This window comes from Piliocolobus tephrosceles, chromosome 5, assembly GCF_002776525.5.
Source record: "Piliocolobus tephrosceles isolate RC106 chromosome 5, ASM277652v3, whole genome shotgun sequence".
Taxonomy (NCBI): Eukaryota; Metazoa; Chordata; class Mammalia; order Primates; family Cercopithecidae; genus Piliocolobus; species Piliocolobus tephrosceles.
In genome coordinates, this window is record NC_045438.1 from 56,506,367 (window position 1) to 56,527,279 (window position 20,913).

General features: G+C 44.1%; 1 protein-coding gene across 1 annotated transcript in view; it reads left to right on the forward strand.

Moving 5' to 3' along the window:
• The window catches only part of TIAM2 (TIAM Rac1 associated GEF 2), a 541,563-nt gene that overhangs the window by 403,602 nt on the left and 117,048 nt on the right, over window positions 1–20,913 (forward strand). Inside the window, 3 exon segments of the mRNA XM_023206084.3 lie at window positions 5,195–5,238; window positions 6,859–8,058; window positions 14,838–15,273. Coding sequence (XP_023061852.2) covers window positions 5,195–5,238; window positions 6,859–8,058; window positions 14,838–15,273 — 1,680 coding nt within the window.

A 20,913-nucleotide genomic window follows, 5' to 3' on the forward strand; every position in this document is an offset into this window, starting at 1 on the left:
TGGAAGGTGGGATTTTGGGGGATTGGAGGGAATGGAGAATGGAAGGTAGGATTTTGGGGTTTGGAGGGAATGGAGAATGGAAAGTGGGATTTTTGGGGATTGGGAGGGAATGCAGAATGGAAGGTAGGATTTTGGAGTTTGGAGGGAATGCAGAATGAAAGGTAGGATTTTTTTTTTCTAGGTCCACGTCATTGTGATTCAGTTTTTTTAAATTCCAATATTTATTATATATAATTGTCCTGTAAATAAAATATAATTATAAAAAAATTTGTACACAGCATAAAATGTCACAACATAAAATGTTTGCTAAGTATACGCACTCTTGGTGCCACATTATTCTGGAGTAACTTCACTTAAATTACGTCTCTTCCAGCCCTAGGCCTCGCCACTTATTGTTATAGCTCATACCCATTCCTGCAGGTTAGAATACCTTCACAGGAGTTACTGCGGGTGACTATACCTATACGTACTTTTGCTATTTGTAAACATCAGGCCCTTTTAAAATACTTTTTAAAAAAAAGAGTTTACATGAAATCTGTTTTTTTTTTTAAATTTTTTCAGCCCCCTTTCTATTAACTAAAATAGTTTTTAAACTGGAATATCATAAAATTCCTTTAATAAAGGAGTCGGGGGCCAGAGGTTACTGAACATTTGCCTTAAATATTCCCTTGCTTCCAGACAAAAATCATAGCTGAAGCATGACAGATAAATATCTGTTCAACTTGTCAAACTCTTCAGGGACAATAATTACTTAGCTTCCCTCAGGGATTATCCTTCCTGTCAATAAATTTCTCATAAATATTGGATAAATTCTTCCTCCTACAGTTTAAGGCTGTTTTTTTGTTTTTTGTTTCTTCCCTGCCAGGACTGACCCAAAATTGCACATTTTGTCAGCATTGTGCACATGTGAAAATGCATGTTGTTCTATACTTTTGTCACTCCCTGTTTGCTTTTCTCTATCTTAATTATGGAAACGTATCCTTGTGAGTTGATACACCAGTCTTTCTGTCATACCCAGTAAGGAGGATTCTCGCCCTTGGTCTGGGGTCTGCATCAACTGTGTAGCACATGAATTGCTGTCACAGGTGTCTGCTGAGTGCTTACATGAGCCTCCAGGTGCTAGGCCTTGAGTGCACAGCATTCAGTAGAGGATGGAGTCTCCTGTGTTTTTAGAAATATCCCACGAAATAAAACAATTAAGCTATTTAATTGCAAAAGTAGTGAGATGAGCTTAGGTTCTAACCTGCCGCTAGGCAGAAACTTCCACCTGGGAGCGATTCTGTGACTTTGAATTCTGACCTCTTTGTGTGTCCATGAGCAGCTGACACAGTCGGCCACTCAATCGCAGTTTTGTCCGCTGGTTTTGGCGAACTTGGGGCCTGTGCTGTGTATGCTGCAGCTCAGGAGGGCTGACAAAGAGAGGTGGCTGAGGAGCGAGAGACCGGGAGCCTTTCGCCTCCAGTGTCATCGCTGGACCTTGCAAGGTCTTTACGAAAGGAAACAAATGAAGGCTCACTCTGATCCACTCACTGTGACAGTCTGAGTGGCAGCTCTCTGGCCATTTGTAGTTCCCTCAGTTAAAAAAATAAAAGGGTAGCTGAGGTAGAGCAGTGGCTCAGGTTTTGAACTTTATTTGTTTATTATTATCATCATCATTTTTGAGAGAGTTGACAGTCTTGCTGTGTCTGTTGCCCAGGCTTGAGTCCGGTGGCTTGATCTCAGCTCACTGCAACTTCTGCCTCCCGGTTCAAGCAATTCTCCCACCTCAGCCTCCCCAGTAGCTGGGATTACAGGTGTATGCCACCACACTCGGCTAATTTTTTTGTAGTTTTAGTAGAGATGGAGTTTCACCATTTTGGCCAGGCTCGTCTCAAACTCCTGGGCTCAAGTGATCCATCTGCCTCGGCTTCCCAACGTGCTGGGATTACAGGCTTGAGCCACTATGCCCAGCCAGGTTTGGAACTTTTTTTTTCTTTTGAGATGGAGTTTCGCTCTTGTTGCCCAGGCTGGAGTGCAATGGTGCAATCTTGGCTCACCGCAACTTCTGCCTCTGGCGTTTAAGTGTCTGGCGTTTAAGTGATTCTCTTGCCTCAGCCTCCTGAGTAGCTGGGTTTACAGGCATGCACCACCATGCCTGGCTAATTTTGTATTTTTAGTAGAGATGGGGTTTCTCCATGTTGGTCAGGCTGGTCTCGAACTCCTAACCTCAGGTGATCTGCCCTGCCTCGGCCTCCCAAAGTGCTGGGATTACAGGCATGAGCCACCACGCCCAGCCAGTTTTGGACTTTAAAAAGGTGGGCTTCTTGTGGTCCAGCCCCATGTGTGAGATGGGGCCAGGTTCTAGTGGCAAGTCTAGCGGTTGCTATCCCCTTTTTAGATGTGTGGCACAGCTGCCTACTGAAAGGTAGGGGGTTGGCGGCATAGCAGGCACCTTCTCAGTCCTCATTAATTAGAGGCTGAGCTATTGGATTTCCTGCTGATGGCCAAGTGGAAAATGTATTTGACTTTATTTTTTTATATTTTTATTTTAAAATGTATCTGTGTGGATAGACTCAGGCAGGAGATTTGTCTTTGGCTTTGTTAGAGGAACCTAGCTCTGGTGTCTTGCTTCTCCTCCCACTAACTGTAAAAGTCACCACTGAGGCTGGGTGCGGTGCCTCACGCCTGTAATCCCAGCACTTTGGGAGGCCGAGGCGGGTGGATCACCTGAAGTCAGGAGTTCAGGACCAGCCTGGCCAACATGGTGAAACCCCGTCTCTACTAAAAACATAAAAATTAGCCGAGTGTGTGGTGGGCACCTGTAATCCCAGCTACTTGGGAGGCTGAGGCAGGGGAATCACTTGAACCTGGGAGGCAGAGGTTGCAGTGAGTCGAGATTGCACTGCTGTACTCCAGCCTGGGTAACAGAGTGAGAGTCTGTCTCAAAAAAAAAAAAAAAAAAAAAAAAGGTGCCATTGAACCCTCCTAAGAAGATATACAATAGCCAATAAGCACGTGAAAAAGATGGTTCAATATCACTTATCATTAGAGAAACGAAAATGAAACCCATAATGAGATATGTCCATTAGGATGACGACTGTCAAAAAACAGAAAATAGCAAGCATGGGTGAGGATGTGGAGGAACTGGAACTCTGCTGCACTGTTGGTGAGCATGTCAAATGGTGCAGCTGTTGTGGAAAACAGTATGGCGGTTCCTTAAAGAATTAAAAATAGAGCTGGGCGCGGTGGCTCATGCCTGTAATCCCAGCACTTTGGGAGGCCGAGGTGGGTGGATCACTTGAGGCTGGAAGTTCGAGACCAGCCTGGTCAACACGGTGAAGCCCTGTCTCTACTAAAAATACAAAAATTACCTGGCGTAATGGTGCACGCCTGTAATCACAGCTACCTGAGAGGCTGAGGCAAGAGAATCACTTGAACCCAGGAGGCGGAGGTTGCAGTGAGCCGAGATTGTGCCACTGCACTCTAGCCTGGACAACAGAGAAGACTTTGTCTCCAAAAAAAAAAAAAAAAAGAAGAAGAATTAAAAATAGAATAACCTAATCCTATTGCATTTCCACAATATGCAATAGGATGGTGTATATCGCGAAAAATTTCTGGGTGTATATCGCGAAAAATTGAAAGCAGGGTCTGGAAGGGATAAATGCCCATGTTCATAGCAGCATTATTCATAATAGCCAAGAGGTGGAAGCAACTCAAGTGTCTCTCCATAGGATGGATGAATAAACAAAATGCGGCATATAATAGAATGCTATTCAGCCTTAACAAGGAAGAAAAGTATGACACCTGCTACCACGGGGATGAAACTTGAGGGCATTATACTAAGTGAAATAAACCAGTTGCAAAAAGACAAATACTTTCACTTATATGCGGTATCTAGAGTCCTCAAATTCATAGAGACAGAAAGTAGAGTGACGGTTGCCAGGGGCTGTGGGACTGGGGAGTTGCTGTTTAATGGGTGCAGAGTTTCTGTTCTGCAAGATGGAAAGAGTTCTGAAGATGAATGTCGGTGATGGTTGTACAACAGTGTACTTACTGCTGCCCTGTACATTTAAAAATGGGTAAGATGGGCTGGGAACGGTGGCTCATGCCTGTAATCCCAGTACTTTGGGAGACGGAGGTGGGCAGATCACCTGAAGTCGGGAGTTCGAGACCAGTCTGACTGACATGGAGAAACCCCGACTCTACTAAAAGTACAAAATTAGCTGGGCGTGGTGGCTCATGCTTGTAATCCCAGCTATTCGGGAGGCTGAGGCAGGAGAATCGCTTGAACCCAGGAGGCAGAGGTTGCGGTGAGCTGAGATCGCGCCACTGCACTCCAGCCTGGGCAACAAGAGCAAAACTCTGTCTCAAAAAATAATAATAATAAAAACAAATAAATAAATAAAATAAAATAAAAGGATAAGATGAAAAATGTTATGTTATCCATGTTTGACCACAATTACCAATAAACATTTCTTTTTTTAAAAGGAACAAAAACTCACTATTAAGCCCTCACCCCTCTACTTCCCGTGTCTGTGGCTTCGTATCCAGCAGTGAGCATGGCCAGAGGGAGCCTCCCCGTCTCAGCCAGTCCTCCTCCCTTTCAGAAGCCCTGCCTTATCCCTCAGGGGGGACCTCTTGCCCCTACTAACATGTGCTTAAGAAAGCTTTTAATCTCATTTATGGGGTCAATGTCTACAAGCTAAATTATTTTAGTCAAGGACTATTCACTGTGATGTTACATTTTGGGCTGTATTTTTACTGCTTGGTCAAATAGAGAACAAGGGCCACCTCTTGTCACACCAGCCCAACGCTCCTGCAGCCCTGTGAGACTGAGAGTTGTTTTCCTGGTCGTGGTGACAGATGAGCCATGCATGACTCACTGGAGCAGTCTCCCCTGAAACAAAGGCATGCATTTGACTGCAGACTGGGTGTTGAGTTGGTGGCCTTTGCAAGACTGGATGGGCAGTTCTGGCTTCAAATGACCCTGATGAATCACACGGTTCACAGACATTTCATATATTACCTTGACAGTGACCCTGGATACCAGTTGTTTCTTCTTATAATTTGTGTTAAACCTTCCTTTTGGCTTTGTGGGAGCTTGGAGTAAAACAGTTCACAGAGTTTTCTTGCATTTCTGTTTTTCAGGCTCACTTCATGGACTCACTTTGCGTGCTTGTTAAATGTGCTGCATTGCTCCCAAGACCATGTAAAGCCTACTGACCACTAATCTCCCTCAGAGCAGAAACTAGACTTCAGGTAAACCCAACCCATGTGCCTTGGGGGTCATGTCAAGTTGCATGACTGTGAATAAGGTAATAAGTAAAGATTTAATTATTTGGGCTAGTGATTTTGATTTTAAAATATTTGATAATTACCCCCAAAGAAAAGTCAATCCATTTAACTTCTGTTTTGTGGCACACATTCTTAGATATAAAAGAATTAAAAATAAAAAGCCTACTAAATATATCTGGAGTCTTCACCAGAAGAGCATCACCTCCAACTGACCTAAAATAGTGATATACTGGTTTGAGTCAGAAACTAGCTGGGCATGGTGGCGTGTGCCTGTAGTTCCAGCTACTTGGGAGGCTGAGGCAGGAGAATCCCTTGAGCCCAGGGGTTTGAAACTGGCCTGGGCAACATAGCAAGATCCCACCTCAAAAAAATTATTTCAGAATCAAAAGAGATGGTTTCTTCTTTCCTCCCTCCCTCCCTCCTTCCCTCTCCCCCTTTTCACTTTGAGTTTGGCTTAACTAATAGACTCCTTGAGCAAACTGGGGTTTTTACAAGGAAGTAAGAGTCTAATATTAAATTTTTCTGATGCCCTTATTCTAAGTCAGCTTCATACTTACTTCTCTCATCGTATTCTAAAGTGAAGACACCTGAAGTCTTTAGAAAAGCTCTAGAGATTAGTTTTATTAAAATGTTTTTCTTTCCCAAATGAGAGCTCTTATTTTTTCCCCCATTTTTCATCTCAGCCTCATTTTTTGAGGACTTGCAGGCCTTTTTCTTTTGTGGTATTCCTAGAGCCCCAACAGAGCCTGGCACTTGGTGTCATGTTATAAAAATGTGGTAGTTTTTGAGCAAAAATCTCTCAAAATGCTATGGAGAGATGTTAGCTCTACCAGTCGTTTATGTGCAATGAAAATGTATCTCTCTGATCACTGAAATCTATGTACTTAGACTCACAGAATAAAGATACTTTCCCTGATTTTTCTCTTCAAGAATCATTAATTTGGTCTGGTGTGGTGGCTCACACCTGTGATGCAAGCACTTTGGGAGGCCGAGGCAAGAGAATCTCTTGAGCCCAGGAGTTCAAGACCAGCGTGGGGCAACAGAGTGAGACCCCGTATCTTTAAAAAAAAAAAAAAAAAAAAACCCCGAGTTTGAGCGTGGTAGCATGTGCCTATAGCCCCAGGTACTTGGGAAGCTAAGGCAGGAGGATCACTTGAGCCTAGGAAGTCGAGGCTGCTGTGAGCTGTGACTGCAGCACTGCACTCCAGCCTGGATGATAACAGTGAGACCCTGTCTTAAAAAAAAAAAAACCATTAGTTCAAAGTCTCCCAACACCAAGCCTGAAGCAGATCTTTCTCATAAGCTGATTTTTATGCCGGTTCAACTTCTAAATTAATATTGTATAATGAATAATGTCTTTAAAATAACTAGCAGACAGGTGTGCAGTGTTGTCTGTCTAGCTAATGAGCAGCCTCGCAAAATAAGGAGAGCCTGTTCTACTGACGGACTCTTGTCCCTACTCCTTTGAGTCTTTCCAGGCACTAAAATTGCTGTGTAATATGCAGCGCATTCTTTTTAAAAGTTCTGTCATAATGGAGCGTAATTTAGGCCACGGTCTTACTGATGCAACTGTTCTTAATTTAGGTTAAAATGGGCAACTCCGAGAGTCAGTACACCCTTCAAGGATCTAAAAATCATAGCAATACTGTCACTGGTGCTAAGCAAATTCCTTGCTCCCTGAAAATACGTGGGATTCATGCAAAAGAGGAAAAGTCATTGCATGGATGGGGTCACGGAAGCAGCGGAGCAGGTTACAAGTCCAGGTCCCTGGCCCGAAGCTGCCTTTCTCACTTTAAGAGTAACCAGCCTTACGCATCGAGACCCGGTGGCTCCACGTGCAAGGTCTCCAGAGGCATTGCCTACTCCACGCACAGGACAAATGCCCCAGGGAAGGATTTCCAGGGCATCAGTGCTGCTTTCTCAACTGAGAATGGCTTCCACTCTGTTGGCCATGAGCCAGCAGATAACCACATCACCTCCAGAGACTGCAACGGACACCTTCTCAACTGCTATGGGAGGAATGAGAGCATTGCCTCCACCCTGCCAGGAGAAGACCGCAAGAGCCCCAGAGTGCTCATCAAAACACTGGGGAAGCTGGATGGGTGTTTAAGGGTCGAGTTCCACAATGGTGGCAACCCCAGCAAAGTGCCTGCAGAGGACACCAGTGAGCCAGTGCAGCTGCTGAGGTACTCACCTACCTTAGCATCAGAAACCTCCCCAGTGCCTGAAGCCAGGAGGGGGTCCAGCGCTGATTCCCTGCCCAGCCATCGCCCCTCTCCCACGGACTCTCGCCTGCGGTCCAGCAAAGGCAGCTCCCTGAGTTCTGAGTCATCCTGGTACGACTCCCCTTGGGGCAACGCTGGAGAGCTGAGCGAGGCTGAGGGCTCCTTCCTGGCCCCCGGCATGCCTGACCCCAGCCTCCATGCCAGCTTCCCACCTGGTGATGCCAAAAAGCCTTTCAACCAAAGCTCTTCCCTCTCCTCCCTTCGGGAACTGTACAAAGATGCCAACTTGGGGAGCCTGTCCCCCTCAGGTATCCGTCTTTCTGATGAATACATGGGCACGCACGCCAGCCTGAGCAACCGCATCTCTTTTGCCTCTGACATTGATGTGCCCTCTAGGGTGGCACACAGGGACCCTGTCCAGTACAGTTCCTTCACTCTCCCCTGTCGGAAGCCCAAAGCCTTAGTTGAGGATACTGCAAAGAAGGACTCCCTCAAAGCCAGGATGCGACGGATCAGTGACTGGACGGGAAGCCTCTCAAGGAAGAAAAGGAAACTCCAGGTGAGTGTACCTTAGAGCAAAGGGAAGGGTCCCCACAGTTTCCCCATCTGGAGAAGGGGAAGGTTAGTAGAAGCCACCATAGAGTGTTGTTGGGGTGCTTAAATGATCTGGCAAAAGTGAAGAGTTCAGTGGAAAGCCTGACTTATCTCATTTTCAGGTGTGGGTTTGTTTTTTCTTTTGCTTCAGATATTTTCACTTTTAGTGACAACTTTAATCTTCCTGTGTCTTAGTCAGCTTGGGCTGCAAACACAATACCACAGACTGGGTGGTTTAATCAACAGACATCTATTTCTCATAATTCTGGAAGTCAGAGGTCAGAGTACCAGTGTGGTCCAGTTCTGGGGAGGGCTCTCTTCCTGGCTGCAGACGGCCGCCTTCTTGCTGTGTCCTCACGCAGCAGAGAGAGCGGGAGGTCTAGGCTCCTTTCTTCTTCTTATAAGGACCCTAATCCCATTATGGGAACTCTACCCTCATGACCCCCTCTAAACCAATTACCTCTCAAAGGTGTTAGTCAAATACCGTCCACTGGTAGTTAAAGCCTCAACATGGATTTTGGGGAGGGGGGAAACAAATGTTCAGTCAATAGCATTCTGGTTCTGTGTATGTCCCCGCACTCTTGCCTGCACTCCACAAGCCTAATCTTAAGACTTGGCCATAGCTGGGTACGGCAGCTCATGCCTGTCATCCCAGCACTTGGGGATGCCAAAGCAGGCAGATCACTTGAGGCCAGGAGTTTGAGACCAGCCTGGCCAACATGGCAAAACCCTGTCTCTACCCAAAATACAAAAATTAGCCCGGGGTGGTGGTGGGTGCCTGTAATCCCAGCTACTTGGGAGGCTGAGGCAGGAGAACCACTTGAACCTGGGAGGCAGAGGTTGCAGTGAGCCGAGATCACACCTGGGCAACAGAGACACTGTCTTTAAAAAAAAAAGTAAGTAGAGTTGGAGAGAATTCCTGAAATAATTGGTTATCTGAGAATTTTACTAGACCTCATTCTTACAATCCAAACAAAACAGACGAGATTGTCATTATTTTTGGTTGAGTAGGCATGTTAAATTTGGTATTACTTTCATGAAATTAAAATTTCTTTGCTTAAGTTGGTACATCAAAAAAAAAAAAAAAGTTGATAATATATCTACAGTGTAATCTTTTTTTTTTTTTTTGGAGACAGAATATCGCTTGTTGCCCAGGCTGGAGTGCAGTGGTGCGATCTTGGCTCACTGCAACCTCTGCTTCCTGTGTTCAAGCAATTCTGCTGCCTCAGCCTCCCAAGTAGCTGGCATTATAGGCGTGCACCACCATGCCCGGCTAATTTTTGTATTTTTAGTAGAGACGGGGTTTCACCATGTTGGCCAGGCTGGTCTGAAACTCTTGACCTCAGGTGATCCACCTGCCTCGGCCTCCCAATGTGCTGGGATTACAAGCATGAGTCACCATGTCCGGCCTATATGTGTAATCTTAACCTCCTCATGGAGATAGCTAACGGCATCCTGAAAATATCTTGTACCTAAGTGCGTGTAGTAGAAAAATATATATACTGATAAAACTGATAAAATAAGAATCATGTATATACTTCTGTATCATGGCGTGTAGAGTTTGACTGGGGGAGCAAAGCGGCTTATCCACCAGGAAGAAAAGTGATAGTTTGCCTTTTTAGGTAACTAGAGGCGATTGCTAGATTTTCAGTTTGTTGTTGTTTTGTTACATGTTTTTGTTTTTTATTTTTTATTTGTAGAGGGGAGAAGCTTCTTTTTTTTTTTTTTTTTTTTTTTTTTTTGAGACGGAGTCTCGCTCTGTCACCCAGGCTGGAGTGCAGTGGCGGGATCTCAGCTCACTGCAAGCTCCACCTCCCGGGTTCACACCATTCTCCTGCCTCAGCCTCCCGAGTAGCTGGGACTACAGGCGCCCGCCACCTCGCCCGGCTAGTTTTTTGTATTTTTTGGTAGAGACGGGGTTTCACTATATTAGCCAGGTTGGTCCCAATCTGCTGACCTCGTGATCCGCCCGTCTCGGCCTCCCAAAGTGCTGGGATTACAGGCTTGAGCCACCGCGCCCGGCCGAGAATCTTCTTTTTAAATTACTCTGTATAAGTCCTGGAGTTGAAGGGAATTTGTGTGGGCAAAATTAGTCTCTAGCAAAATTGCATCCTAGATAGACAGAAAATTATAAAATTATATTAATTATATGGAGATTTAGGGGTGGAAAATAATATAACTTTTTTGAGTAGATTGCTTCAGATTTAAAAGTTTGACATTCATTACTTCCTTCTGATACATAGTGTGTCTGCCTCCACCACCCCCTCCTGTGCTGAGCTTGGGTTCTCCCTCCTCCTCCTTCACACAGAGATGAAGAACAGACGATCAGCATCCTGTTTTCAGGACCTCTTCATGTCCCTGAATACATCGTAGTAATTTGTATAGTGATTTTACTCCTGGATCATCACTTTTTCAGACTAGACCACGAAATAGTAGAGATTTCCTTGACTCTTTTCTCTCAGCTCTCATTTCCTAAACAACTGATCCCAGCTGAGCATAATGGGAGACGCACCTTCTGCTTACTTGAGGGCTGCAGTCCCAGGTGGACAACATCCACGCCTTTTTCATTCAAGTGTTATGGTGCCGACCTGTGTTCAGCTGTCATCCACTGTGTCCCCTAATTGGTGGTGGCATCGAGCCAATGATCTGCATCTCTTATGTGCACTCAGTGTGTTGCTCATCTGTGTATGTGGCCTGGCTACACATGGCTCTGCGAAGCCTCCTGCAGTGTCAGTTCCCACTTGGTTCAGAAGTAGACCAGTTGCTGCTGTGTATGAGTTATTCTATCATGGGCAGAGTGACCCTTCTTGCCTCTCCTGCCCACGGGAACTGGGTCTCCTTCAATTCTGCATTGTCCAAAAACTTTGAACTGTGTGCCTGTAGAGTTAAAGACAAACTGGTTAGGGCTGGGCGCAGTGGCTCACGCCTGTCATCCCAGCACTTTGGGAGGCTGAGGCAGGCGGATCACTGGAGGTCAGGAGTTCAAGACAAACCTGGCCAACTTGGCGAAATCCCATCTCTAATGAAAATTAACTGGGCATGCTGGCATGTGCCTGTTAGTCCCGCTACTTGGGAGGCAGAGGCAGGAGAATGGCTTGAACCCGGGAGGTAGAGGTTGCAGTGAGCTGAGATCACGCCAGCGCACTCCAGCCTAGGCAACAGAGTGAGACTTCATCTCAACAACAAACAAACAAACAAACAAGCAAACAAACTGGTTAGAATCAAAGAATTAGAATTTTATTATTTATTTTATTTTTTGAGACAGTCTAGCTCTGTTAAAAAAAGTACCTTCCTAGCAAATTTTAATCATAGAATTTATTATTATTAACTGTAGTCACCATAATTTACCTTAGAGCTCCAGAACTCGTTCCTCCTGCAAAGCTGAAGCTTTGTACCCTTTAAGAAGCACCTTCCCATTTCCCTCTCTTGCCCCTGGCAACCACCATTGTACTCTCTGCTTTGATGAGTTGGACTATTTGATATTCCACGTATAAGTGGAATCTTGCAGTACATGTCTTTCTGTAGAGTGACATCTCTGAGTTTTTACTCTTTTCTTTTTGAGATGGAGTCTCACTCTTGTGGCCCAGGCTGGAGTGCAATGGTGCCATGTCGGTTCACTCAAGCGATTCTCCTGCCTCAGCATCTGAGTAGCTGGGATTACAGGCGCGCGTCACTGACGCCCGGCTAATTTTGTGTTTTTCGTAGAGACAGGGTTCTCCATGTTGGTCAGGCTGGTCTTGAACTCCCGACCTCAGGTGATCTGCCTGCCTCGGCCTCACAAAGTGCTGGGATAACTGGTGTGAGCCACCACACCTGGCCTAAGTTTTTACTCTTGAGTCTTTACTCATCTCCACTCGGCTGTACTGCCCTGGTCATCAAGTTACATTAGCCCTTGTTTCTGATTATTCGATTTGGTGGAAGTGAAGTCATTTGTATGGAAATGGAAATCACATGATTTGTGTATATATATATAGCAGCCACTTTAGTTTCATCCACGTAACACAGTGATTAAGAATTCTAGCTGAACCTATTTAAAGACATTCTATATTTTTTAAAGGCTCTTTTTTATTAGCCTGAAAATTAGTCACTGGCTATTAGGATTCTAGATAAAAAGATTTAGAAATTTATTAGAGACTGGGAGAGTTCATACTATGTATAAGAATCAGTTATAAATGCTAAAATGCATTCCCCCAACCCCCACCATTTCTGACAAAGTAAAATCCATGCTTTGCTGTGGTTAGACATGTAAAAGTTGGCACTGTAACTTGAGAAGCAGTGTCAAGAGTGTGTGTAGGTCACACTTAACTTTGGGACTTTTGTGCCTTTCTCTGGCAGAGTTGTGCTTGTTTTGAAGCATTCCGTCATGGCCCTGGCAGGGTATCAGAGGTAATTCCAATGTTTTTGGGTTATGAGTCAGAGGGACATATTTATCACTGAGATAATGTTAATACTAGCTAGATGACAAGCGTTTCTTCACCTTTCCTGCCTCAGCCTCCCAAGTAGCTGGGACTCCAGGCGCCCGCCACCACACCTGGCTAATTTTTTGTATTTTTAGTAGAGACGGGGTTTTACCATGTTAGCCAGGATAGTCTCGATCTCCTGACCTCATGATCCACTTACCTCAGCCTCCCAAGTAATCCCTTGCTGGGATTATAGGCGTGAGCCACCGAGCCCAGCCAGGAGTTTTTGAAAAGCAACAAAGTGAGAATTAAAAAAAAAAAAACTCCTAAGTATTTCAAAAGCTTCCTGTCCACGTGACTCACAGTAGCTGGTTTATTTGCTCTGTTATACATAAGCATCAGTGTATAAATATGACTGGAGATGCAGTGTAAATGGTGGCAAATCATATTTCCATTTGTAATATCTGCTTGGGGTGCAGTGGTTCATGGCTCCTGGGTATTTGGAAGTACTCTCCAATTGTGTGATCATTCTCTTACAAGACAGTAAGTAATTGCAACTTGATTTTTGGATGAAATTTCTGAAAAGGAAACCTCTCTACACAATGTAATATTCAAAATAAGACCTTTAGTCAATGGTCCTTGACCCAGTTTTCCATTATTTTTATTTTAATGCATATGAAAATATAATCGAAGGCCCACTAGCAGCTGAATAGTCTTGAGTGTGCTTGGCGTCTCTGCAGAATTACCTTCATTTAAGCCATAAATGTTGAATGTCAGTGCCTTTTGAGTCAGAAGTTAAGCTCACTTTATGCTGAAAATTTTAATTAATGCCATTTACCAGTGAATAGCCTGTATGCAAATTATTTTTCTTGAGTGACTAGACTTCTAATCCAGATATTAGAGAAATGTCTTTGTGTTTTCAGCTCTGTGCATGGCCAGCTTGATGTTCAATGCACCAGGTCCTCACAGGGACCAACAGTATTATATAAGTATGAATTGTATTTAGAACTGCCTGTGTTTGATTTTTGTGTTGGAATAAGTACTACAGTTAAGAATCATGTCTTTGATATCTCCAGTACCTAGAATAAAATAGGTACTCAGATGAACGGATGTGAATGAATAAATAAGTATATTTTTTCATGAAAGTAATTATCAAATTAAGTAAGAAATATTAATTATGAAAAAAACTGACTGGGCTCGGTGGCTCATGCCTGTAATCCCAGCACTTTGGGAGACCGAGGTGGGTAGATCACCTGAGGTTGGGAGTTTGAGACCAGCCTGACCAACATGGAGAAACCCCGTCTCTTCTAAAAATACAAAATTAGCCGGGCGAAACTCCATCTCAAAAAAACAAAAAAAAAAAAAAGAAAAAAAAAAGCTATAGTTACTAGCCAGTACCCTTCATAGATAAGGAATCCTAAGTGTATTATTATTATTATTATTATTATTATTACTATTATTGAGATGGAGTTTTGCTCTTGTTGCCCAGGCTAGAGTGCAATGGCGCGATCTTGGTTCACAGCAACCTCCGCCTCCCAGGTTCAGGTGATTCTCCTGCCTCAACCTCCCAAGTAGCTGGGGTTACAGGTGCTCACCGCCATGCCCGGCTAATTTTTGTATTTTTAGTAGAGACCGGGTTTCACCATGTTGGCCAGGCTGGTCTCGAACTCCTGGCCTCAGGTGATCCACCTGCCTCGACCTCCCAAAGTGCTAGAATTACAGGCATGAGCCACCTCACCACCTATTATTTTTACTATATGAACTGTGAAAATAAGATACTAGAGATCTCAAAGTCTGGAAGTCTAGACCTAGGCACTTGGCCAGAAGCTGGGGACTATAGGGAGAGGAAGAGAAGTTTTTGGGTTTTGTGTAACAATACTGAGTCCCTATCTTCCCCACCCTGCCCTGGTACTAGTAATTTTCTAATTTACCTTTCAAATGATCCCGGGGAAAAATAAATTGCAAGAATATGAATTCTTTCCTGGAAGATACTGATTCATGGTTAGCAGTGAGCAAGGAAATATCATTCTAGTAATCTTCACTAGTGTGTTGTAAACATACTAGTTTCTCGATGCTAAGCATAGGTTAGATTTAGGAGAGCCCTTGATGTTTTATTTACCTCTTTAAGCGCTAACTCTACTGGATATCAGTTGGCTTAGGCAACACTATTTTGAAAATTCTTTCTGGTATGAAGACTTGGTGGTTAAAGATGTATTTTTGTTATCAGAATCTTGCTTTGCATTACATTATTAGCAGCCACCGATACTACACTTATGCTGTGTTCAAGAAGGGACGCTTTGGATAGCTGTCAGCTCTGATGGGTGATCTTGTGTGTTTCTCACAGGAGCCGAGGTCCAAGGAGGGCAGTGACTACTTTGACAGTCGCTCTGATGGACTGAATACAGATGTGCAGGGGCCCTCCCAGGCGTCTGCTTTTCTGTGGTCAGGAGGCTCTGCTCAGATCCTGTCTCAGAGAAGTGAATCCACACATGCAATTGGCAGCGATCCCCTCCGACAGAACATTTATGAGAATTTCATGAGAGAGTTGGAAATGAGCAGGACCAACATTGAGAACATAGAAACGTCTACAGAAACCGCCGAGTCCAGCAGCGAGTCGCTCAGCTCTCTGGAACAGCTGGATCTGCTCTTTGAGAAGGAACAGGGGGTGGTCCGGAAAGCCGGGTGGCTTTTCTTCAAGCCCCTGGTCACTGTGCAGAAGGAAAGGAAGCTCGAGCTGGTGGCAAGAAGGAAATGGAAACAGTACTGGGTAACGCTGAAAGGTGAGTGCAGTGTCACCTGCTGAGGCCACTGGGAATCATTTCCTCCAGCCGTGTTCTTTCCCAGGAAGTGCCGAGAGTCTAGCATTGATGTGAGTTCACATGAGGGGTTTGACACTGGATCCATGGCCTGCCTTACTGCAGATACTTTCTCACACCTGTGAAATAGGTTTTACCTACTATTCACGTGCATTATGCAGTTCAATAAATAATTATTGGATTTTTTACTTATTTTTATTTTTTTGAGACAGAGTCTTGCTTTGTTGCCCAGGCTGGAGTGCAATGGAGCGATCTCAGCTCGCTGCAAACTCTGCCTCCCAGGCTGAAGCAATTCTCGTGCCTCAGATTGTTACAAGTAGCTGGAATTACAGGTGTGCGCCACCACACCTGGCTAATTTTTGTCTAATTTTTAGTAGAGACGAGGATTCATCATGTTGACCAGGCTACTCTCATAACTCCTGACCTCAAGCAGTTTCTTCACCTTGGCCTCCCAAAGTGCTGGGATTATAGGCATGAGCCACTGCACCCGGCCTAATGTAATGACTGGATTTAATACTTATTGCTTATTTTATAGGTATGCCTATACTGTCTGTGATATTTTTGCTGGATTTGGAGAAAAAAAGTAAATAACCAAAAGTAGTTTAGTTATTTGGAAGGCAGCTTCTGAATTTCACATGCTGTACATGTTCAGAACTCCAAAGAGGTTTTTCTTCTAGCTTATGCAACTAAGAATATCATCTGGATTATTGATTTGTCATTCCAGCTTTATGAACAAAGCCTAGTTGTGGTCATCACTAACAAGTGCAGCTGTCTTTTTTTTTTTTATTATACTTTAAGTTCTAGGGTACATGTGTACAATGTGCATGCAGGTTTGTTACATAGGTATACATGTGCCATGTTGGTTTGCTGCACGCATCAATTCGTCATTTACATTAGGTATTTCTCCTAATGCTATCCCTACCCCAGCCCCCCACCTCCCGACAGGCCCCAGTGTGTGATGTTCCCCTTCCTGTGTCCAAGTGTTCTCTTTGTTCAGTTCCCACCTATGAGTGAGAACATGCGGTGTTTGGTTTTCTGTCCTTGTGTTAGTTTGCTGAGATTGATGGTTTCCAGCTTCGTCCATGTCCCTGCAAAGGACGTGAACTCATCCTTTTTTATGGCTGCATAGTATTCCATGTTGTATATATGCCACATTTTCTTAATCCAGTCTATCATTGATGAACCAGCTGTCTTTTTTTAAACATAAAGACAATAGGAGTAAGAATTTGTTTTTTTGAGATGAGAAACTTTTTTTTTTTTTATAAGAATTGCCATTTAAAAACTATAGTTGCCTTGTATAGATTTGAAGAAATCTAAATGTCTTGTGAGGAAGCAAGAAGCTCCAAATCTGTACAGCGTTGATTTATGCAGATGCACACAGAGCTGCCTTGCAGCCTCTGGCATTCTGCACAGCCCCCTGGGACTCTTTGTCAGAGGAGCTGAGTGTGTTGTTCAGAAGCCAAACCTCATTGTCAAGTGATGCCCTTCCCTGTCACAGGAGAGAGCAGAAACATCTGCAAATACTACTTGTGCAATGCCCAGTGCCCTCTCAATTACCCCTTTCTAGCTTTTCTTTGCCCCTTATTGAACAGTTGGAGCCCTGCTCCCCCAACCGTGGAGGGCAGGCATCATGTCTTGGTTACCACAAGCCCCTCTGGTGGTAAAAGGGGCAATTGCAAAGGTGTTTCATGTCCAAGTGATACCTTTTCCTAGCAGGCTGGTAGGTGTACAAAGCCCAGGGGCCCAGCATCCCTCACATACTGCAGTCCTCTTTTCCATCCCTAGATTTGGATGCTTGTAGACATTGTGGCTGGCTGAGGAAGGTAAAGAACGTCCTCAATTTTTCCATACTGGACAGGCAGATTTCTGTATTGAATGACAGAAACGATTTGGAAAGATGAAATAATGGGTTGAATCTGGCAGGATTAAAATTTAAAAAGATAAGAAAGTTCAGCTTTAAGGTTTAGAAGTCAGATAGCTATCCAAGGACAGGATAAGGAAATGTGGTGCAAACTATTATGAGTGAGGCCAGGCGCGGTGGCTCACGCCTGTAATCCCAGCACTGTGGGAGGCCGAGGTGGGTGGATCACCTGAGGTGAGGAGTTTGAGACCAGCCTGGCCAACATGATGAAACCCCATCTCTACTAAAAATGCAATAATTAGCCTGGCATGATGGCAGGTGTCTGTAATCCCAGCTACTCAGGAGGCTGAGGCTGCAGAATCGCTTGAACTTGGGAGGCAGAGGTTGCAGAGAGCCGAGATCGTGCCACTGCACTCCAGCCTGGGTGACAAGAGTGAAACTCCATCTCAAAAACAAACAAACAAAAAACCAAAACAAGTATTATAAGTGAAAAAGATGTCGGGGTTTATTGTGTAGGCCATGTGTTTCCCAGGTGATGTGGCTGAAAAAGTAAATGTGATTTCAAAGAGCAAATGTGATCTTTAGCTACCTTATTAGAGATGCACCTTGATCATCAGCTACCTCGTTAAAGATGCCATATGATCATCAGCTGCCTCCTTAGAGATGCTATATCTCTTGCAAAGGAGATGACAGTCTCTTCTTTCTTTGCTCTGGTCAGAGCTGGTCGTTTCCCTCCTTGTGCCGTATTGCAGGAGATTTGTTAGGAAATGGGAAATTGATTCTTGAAAGGTTCTCCCGGAGGAGCCCTAAATGGGGAGAGAGTGGACATGTTCCCTTAAGGGGTGAACATCTGGGACTGTCTGTGAATCATAATCGGAAGCTGCCTCCTAGTCACATGATATGAATAGTTAGAATGGATGCACGTTACCCCATCATGTGTCATGTATCTACTTTTTAAATATAAAATTTGTTTCTTAAAATTAATTCTTTGAGAATTTCTTCCCTGCCTGTCTATGGATTTGAAAACCCCCAGTATACATCACCCCGGTCGTAGAGGGCTGGACTGGGGGGCAGGGTGACTGTGCGTGTGTGTGTGTGTGTGTGTGTGTGAGAGAGAGAGAGAGAGAGAATATACCACTTTGAGAAGCAGGGCCATAGGTGACGACAAGGAGATTTAGAGCTGTGCCACATGGAGGAGGGCATAAAGATCTAGGGATATTTAGCATGGTGAAAATAAGAACTGGGTGAGAGTGAACAGCAGTGTGTAGAATAGACATTGACTTTATTCTGGGTGTGCAGAGGTTAGAATGGAACTAATAGATGGGAGACAGGCTGATTCTAAATTAATGTAACAACAGTGACAGCCATGGGCACATGGAAAGATACTCCCTTCTTGATTTCTCTGCTACTGACCACATTTGCCCAGAGCCAAACTGTTGCAGGCTTCTTGAGGGAAACTCAGGCAGATATCACTTAAGGTCTAGAAGAGCTGATTGGCAGCTTCCTGTATTTTTTTCCCAAAAGATAGACCAGGAACTTCTGGCTACCAACTTCAGGGGTAGTGATGGACCTGAGTTGTCACTGAGCATTGCTGGATTTGTAGTCTTGGCTTGGCCCTGCTTTCCTGGTTGTTTGCTTGTAAAACACTTCAAGATCCATGGATAAAGGGTGCTTTGTAGTATAAATGTTATCAAGCACACATTTCTTCCTTTCCTTTGCAGCCAAGGCAAGACATGCGATAAAGATGTTTTTCCCCCAGCATAACCTTTTCCATGTGGTTTTTTCTACACCTCTTTCCTCTGGGAATTCTGTATGTTGAATTCTAATTTCTTGGCTTAGAATACAAGTTGTAATGTTTGGACTTAACTGTTTGGTTTAATCTTAGTTAAAAACACGTATATATGTATACACACACAAACATACATTTAAGCCTAATTTTAAAATTATCCTTAAAGTATCCAGGTAAATAAATGGGAGACAGTTTTCTGGAGAGAGCTGTTATTAACAAACCATCTGGTTACCTGCCTACCTGGAATGTATAGATATGCTAGGGACATACATGTTTTTCAAGGCTTTAGAGGATGTAATAAATTTTTAACAAGGGTAATTCTGCTTTCCATTTGTCTTTTCCAATGAGTGGGTTTTCATGGAGTTCACTGGGGACTTTCTGGGCTGAAGAGTTGGCAAGGTCATTAAACATATCCCTCAAAATGTGCAACAGGCTGAGTGTCAGTGTCAGGAGAGGAGTTCATAAAATAATTTTAGGATACTGGTAATTCTGCCCTGAGATAGGCCAGCAGCAGGGAGGGGAGGTTAAGAGGGTGTCATAGAAAAGATGCATTTGAGGGAAAACCAAGCCTAAATTGCCCTCCTTTCCCTGGGTGAGATTTCTACTAATATTACCTCTCGATTCCTGTACTGCCATTGCTATGCCAATCTGTTTTCTCTTTCTGCTACCATAGCAAGAACGTCCAGTGTCAATGACCCCTTGAAGCCAAGACCAGTGCTCGGTAGGGACCGGGCAGTGCTGGGGGCCCCCAGCACCGGGGTGAACGGCAGAGGCTTCACTCACGTGGATGCAGCTTTCCACTGGCCCCGGTGCCCCCTTAGAGATGCAGAGTCCCGTGAAGTTGAACTTGGTGTTGTAGAGTGAAAATTGATTTCCTGATTTTTAAATTCAATAGCCACAAAATTCTGCCTATTGTTTTACTTCCTGGCGTGGCTCTAATGTGAAATGTCCTGTTTTGGTTTCATGCCTCCAAGTTTGTAGTCTGTTATCCATGGCTTGTTAGGTTTGGTGACATTTTGGCATTGGCCCAAGGTTTGCATTCATTTCCTCTAGATGCCACGATTTAAACCATGGCTGTTGGGATTCCAGTGTTAGGGAAGCTGGGAAGTGAATATGAACCCATCGGAAAGAATTTGGACGTGGATGCCGCTGGAGCTGCTCTGCCCCTTTGCCCTGGTCCTGAGGCCCCGGGTCATGGTTTGTAGCATGTGCAACGGTAGCATCGGGTGGCCTTACTCGATGGGAAGATGTGGTTTATTGTTTAACTGCTGCATCAGTGGCTGGAAAAAGATACTGGCCAGGACTGCAAGAAGCAGCTCTGGCTATAAACCTCTTGCTGCTTTCCCTGGTTTGTAATATTTGAGTTCCGTCAGCCTGTTAGTTTGGATGAGTTTTATTTGCGGGAAGGAGTAAATGCGCAGTTTCTTGAGATCATAAAGTACCATGGAGGGAGAAAGTACTGTTTCCGAAGTCCAAGCTTGGAGCAGGCATCTTTCTCTCTTGGCTTCTGTGTGCCGTTATCAGTTCTATTGTATAAACTTGTTTGTTCATATCAAGACTTATTTTTAAAGGAAGTAATGAAATTGGAAAGACTGAAATAGTTTTTAAAACATCTGAACTTCTATGAATGAGGATGCAAACACAGTAGGATAAAGTACCATGAAGTGCACCCCAGGCATTTGTTTACAGCGAAGGCAGGCTGGGGTTTCTTTCCTGTCAATGTGAAAGGCACTTGCGAAGCACCCACATGGTGGTCATTGTTATTTGTATGTTGGAGGTTGGCAGATGAGAAGTGGTCAAAAAAGTTTATTGGATACAGATTTGAGGGGAGAGTTAACCTATACAAGAGGACACATTTGTGAGCATTTTAGAAACATTAATTTGCTTAAAAATTGTGTCTAATAATTATGCAATTTCTAATTAATGAAACAAACTCATAATAACTTCTACCTGC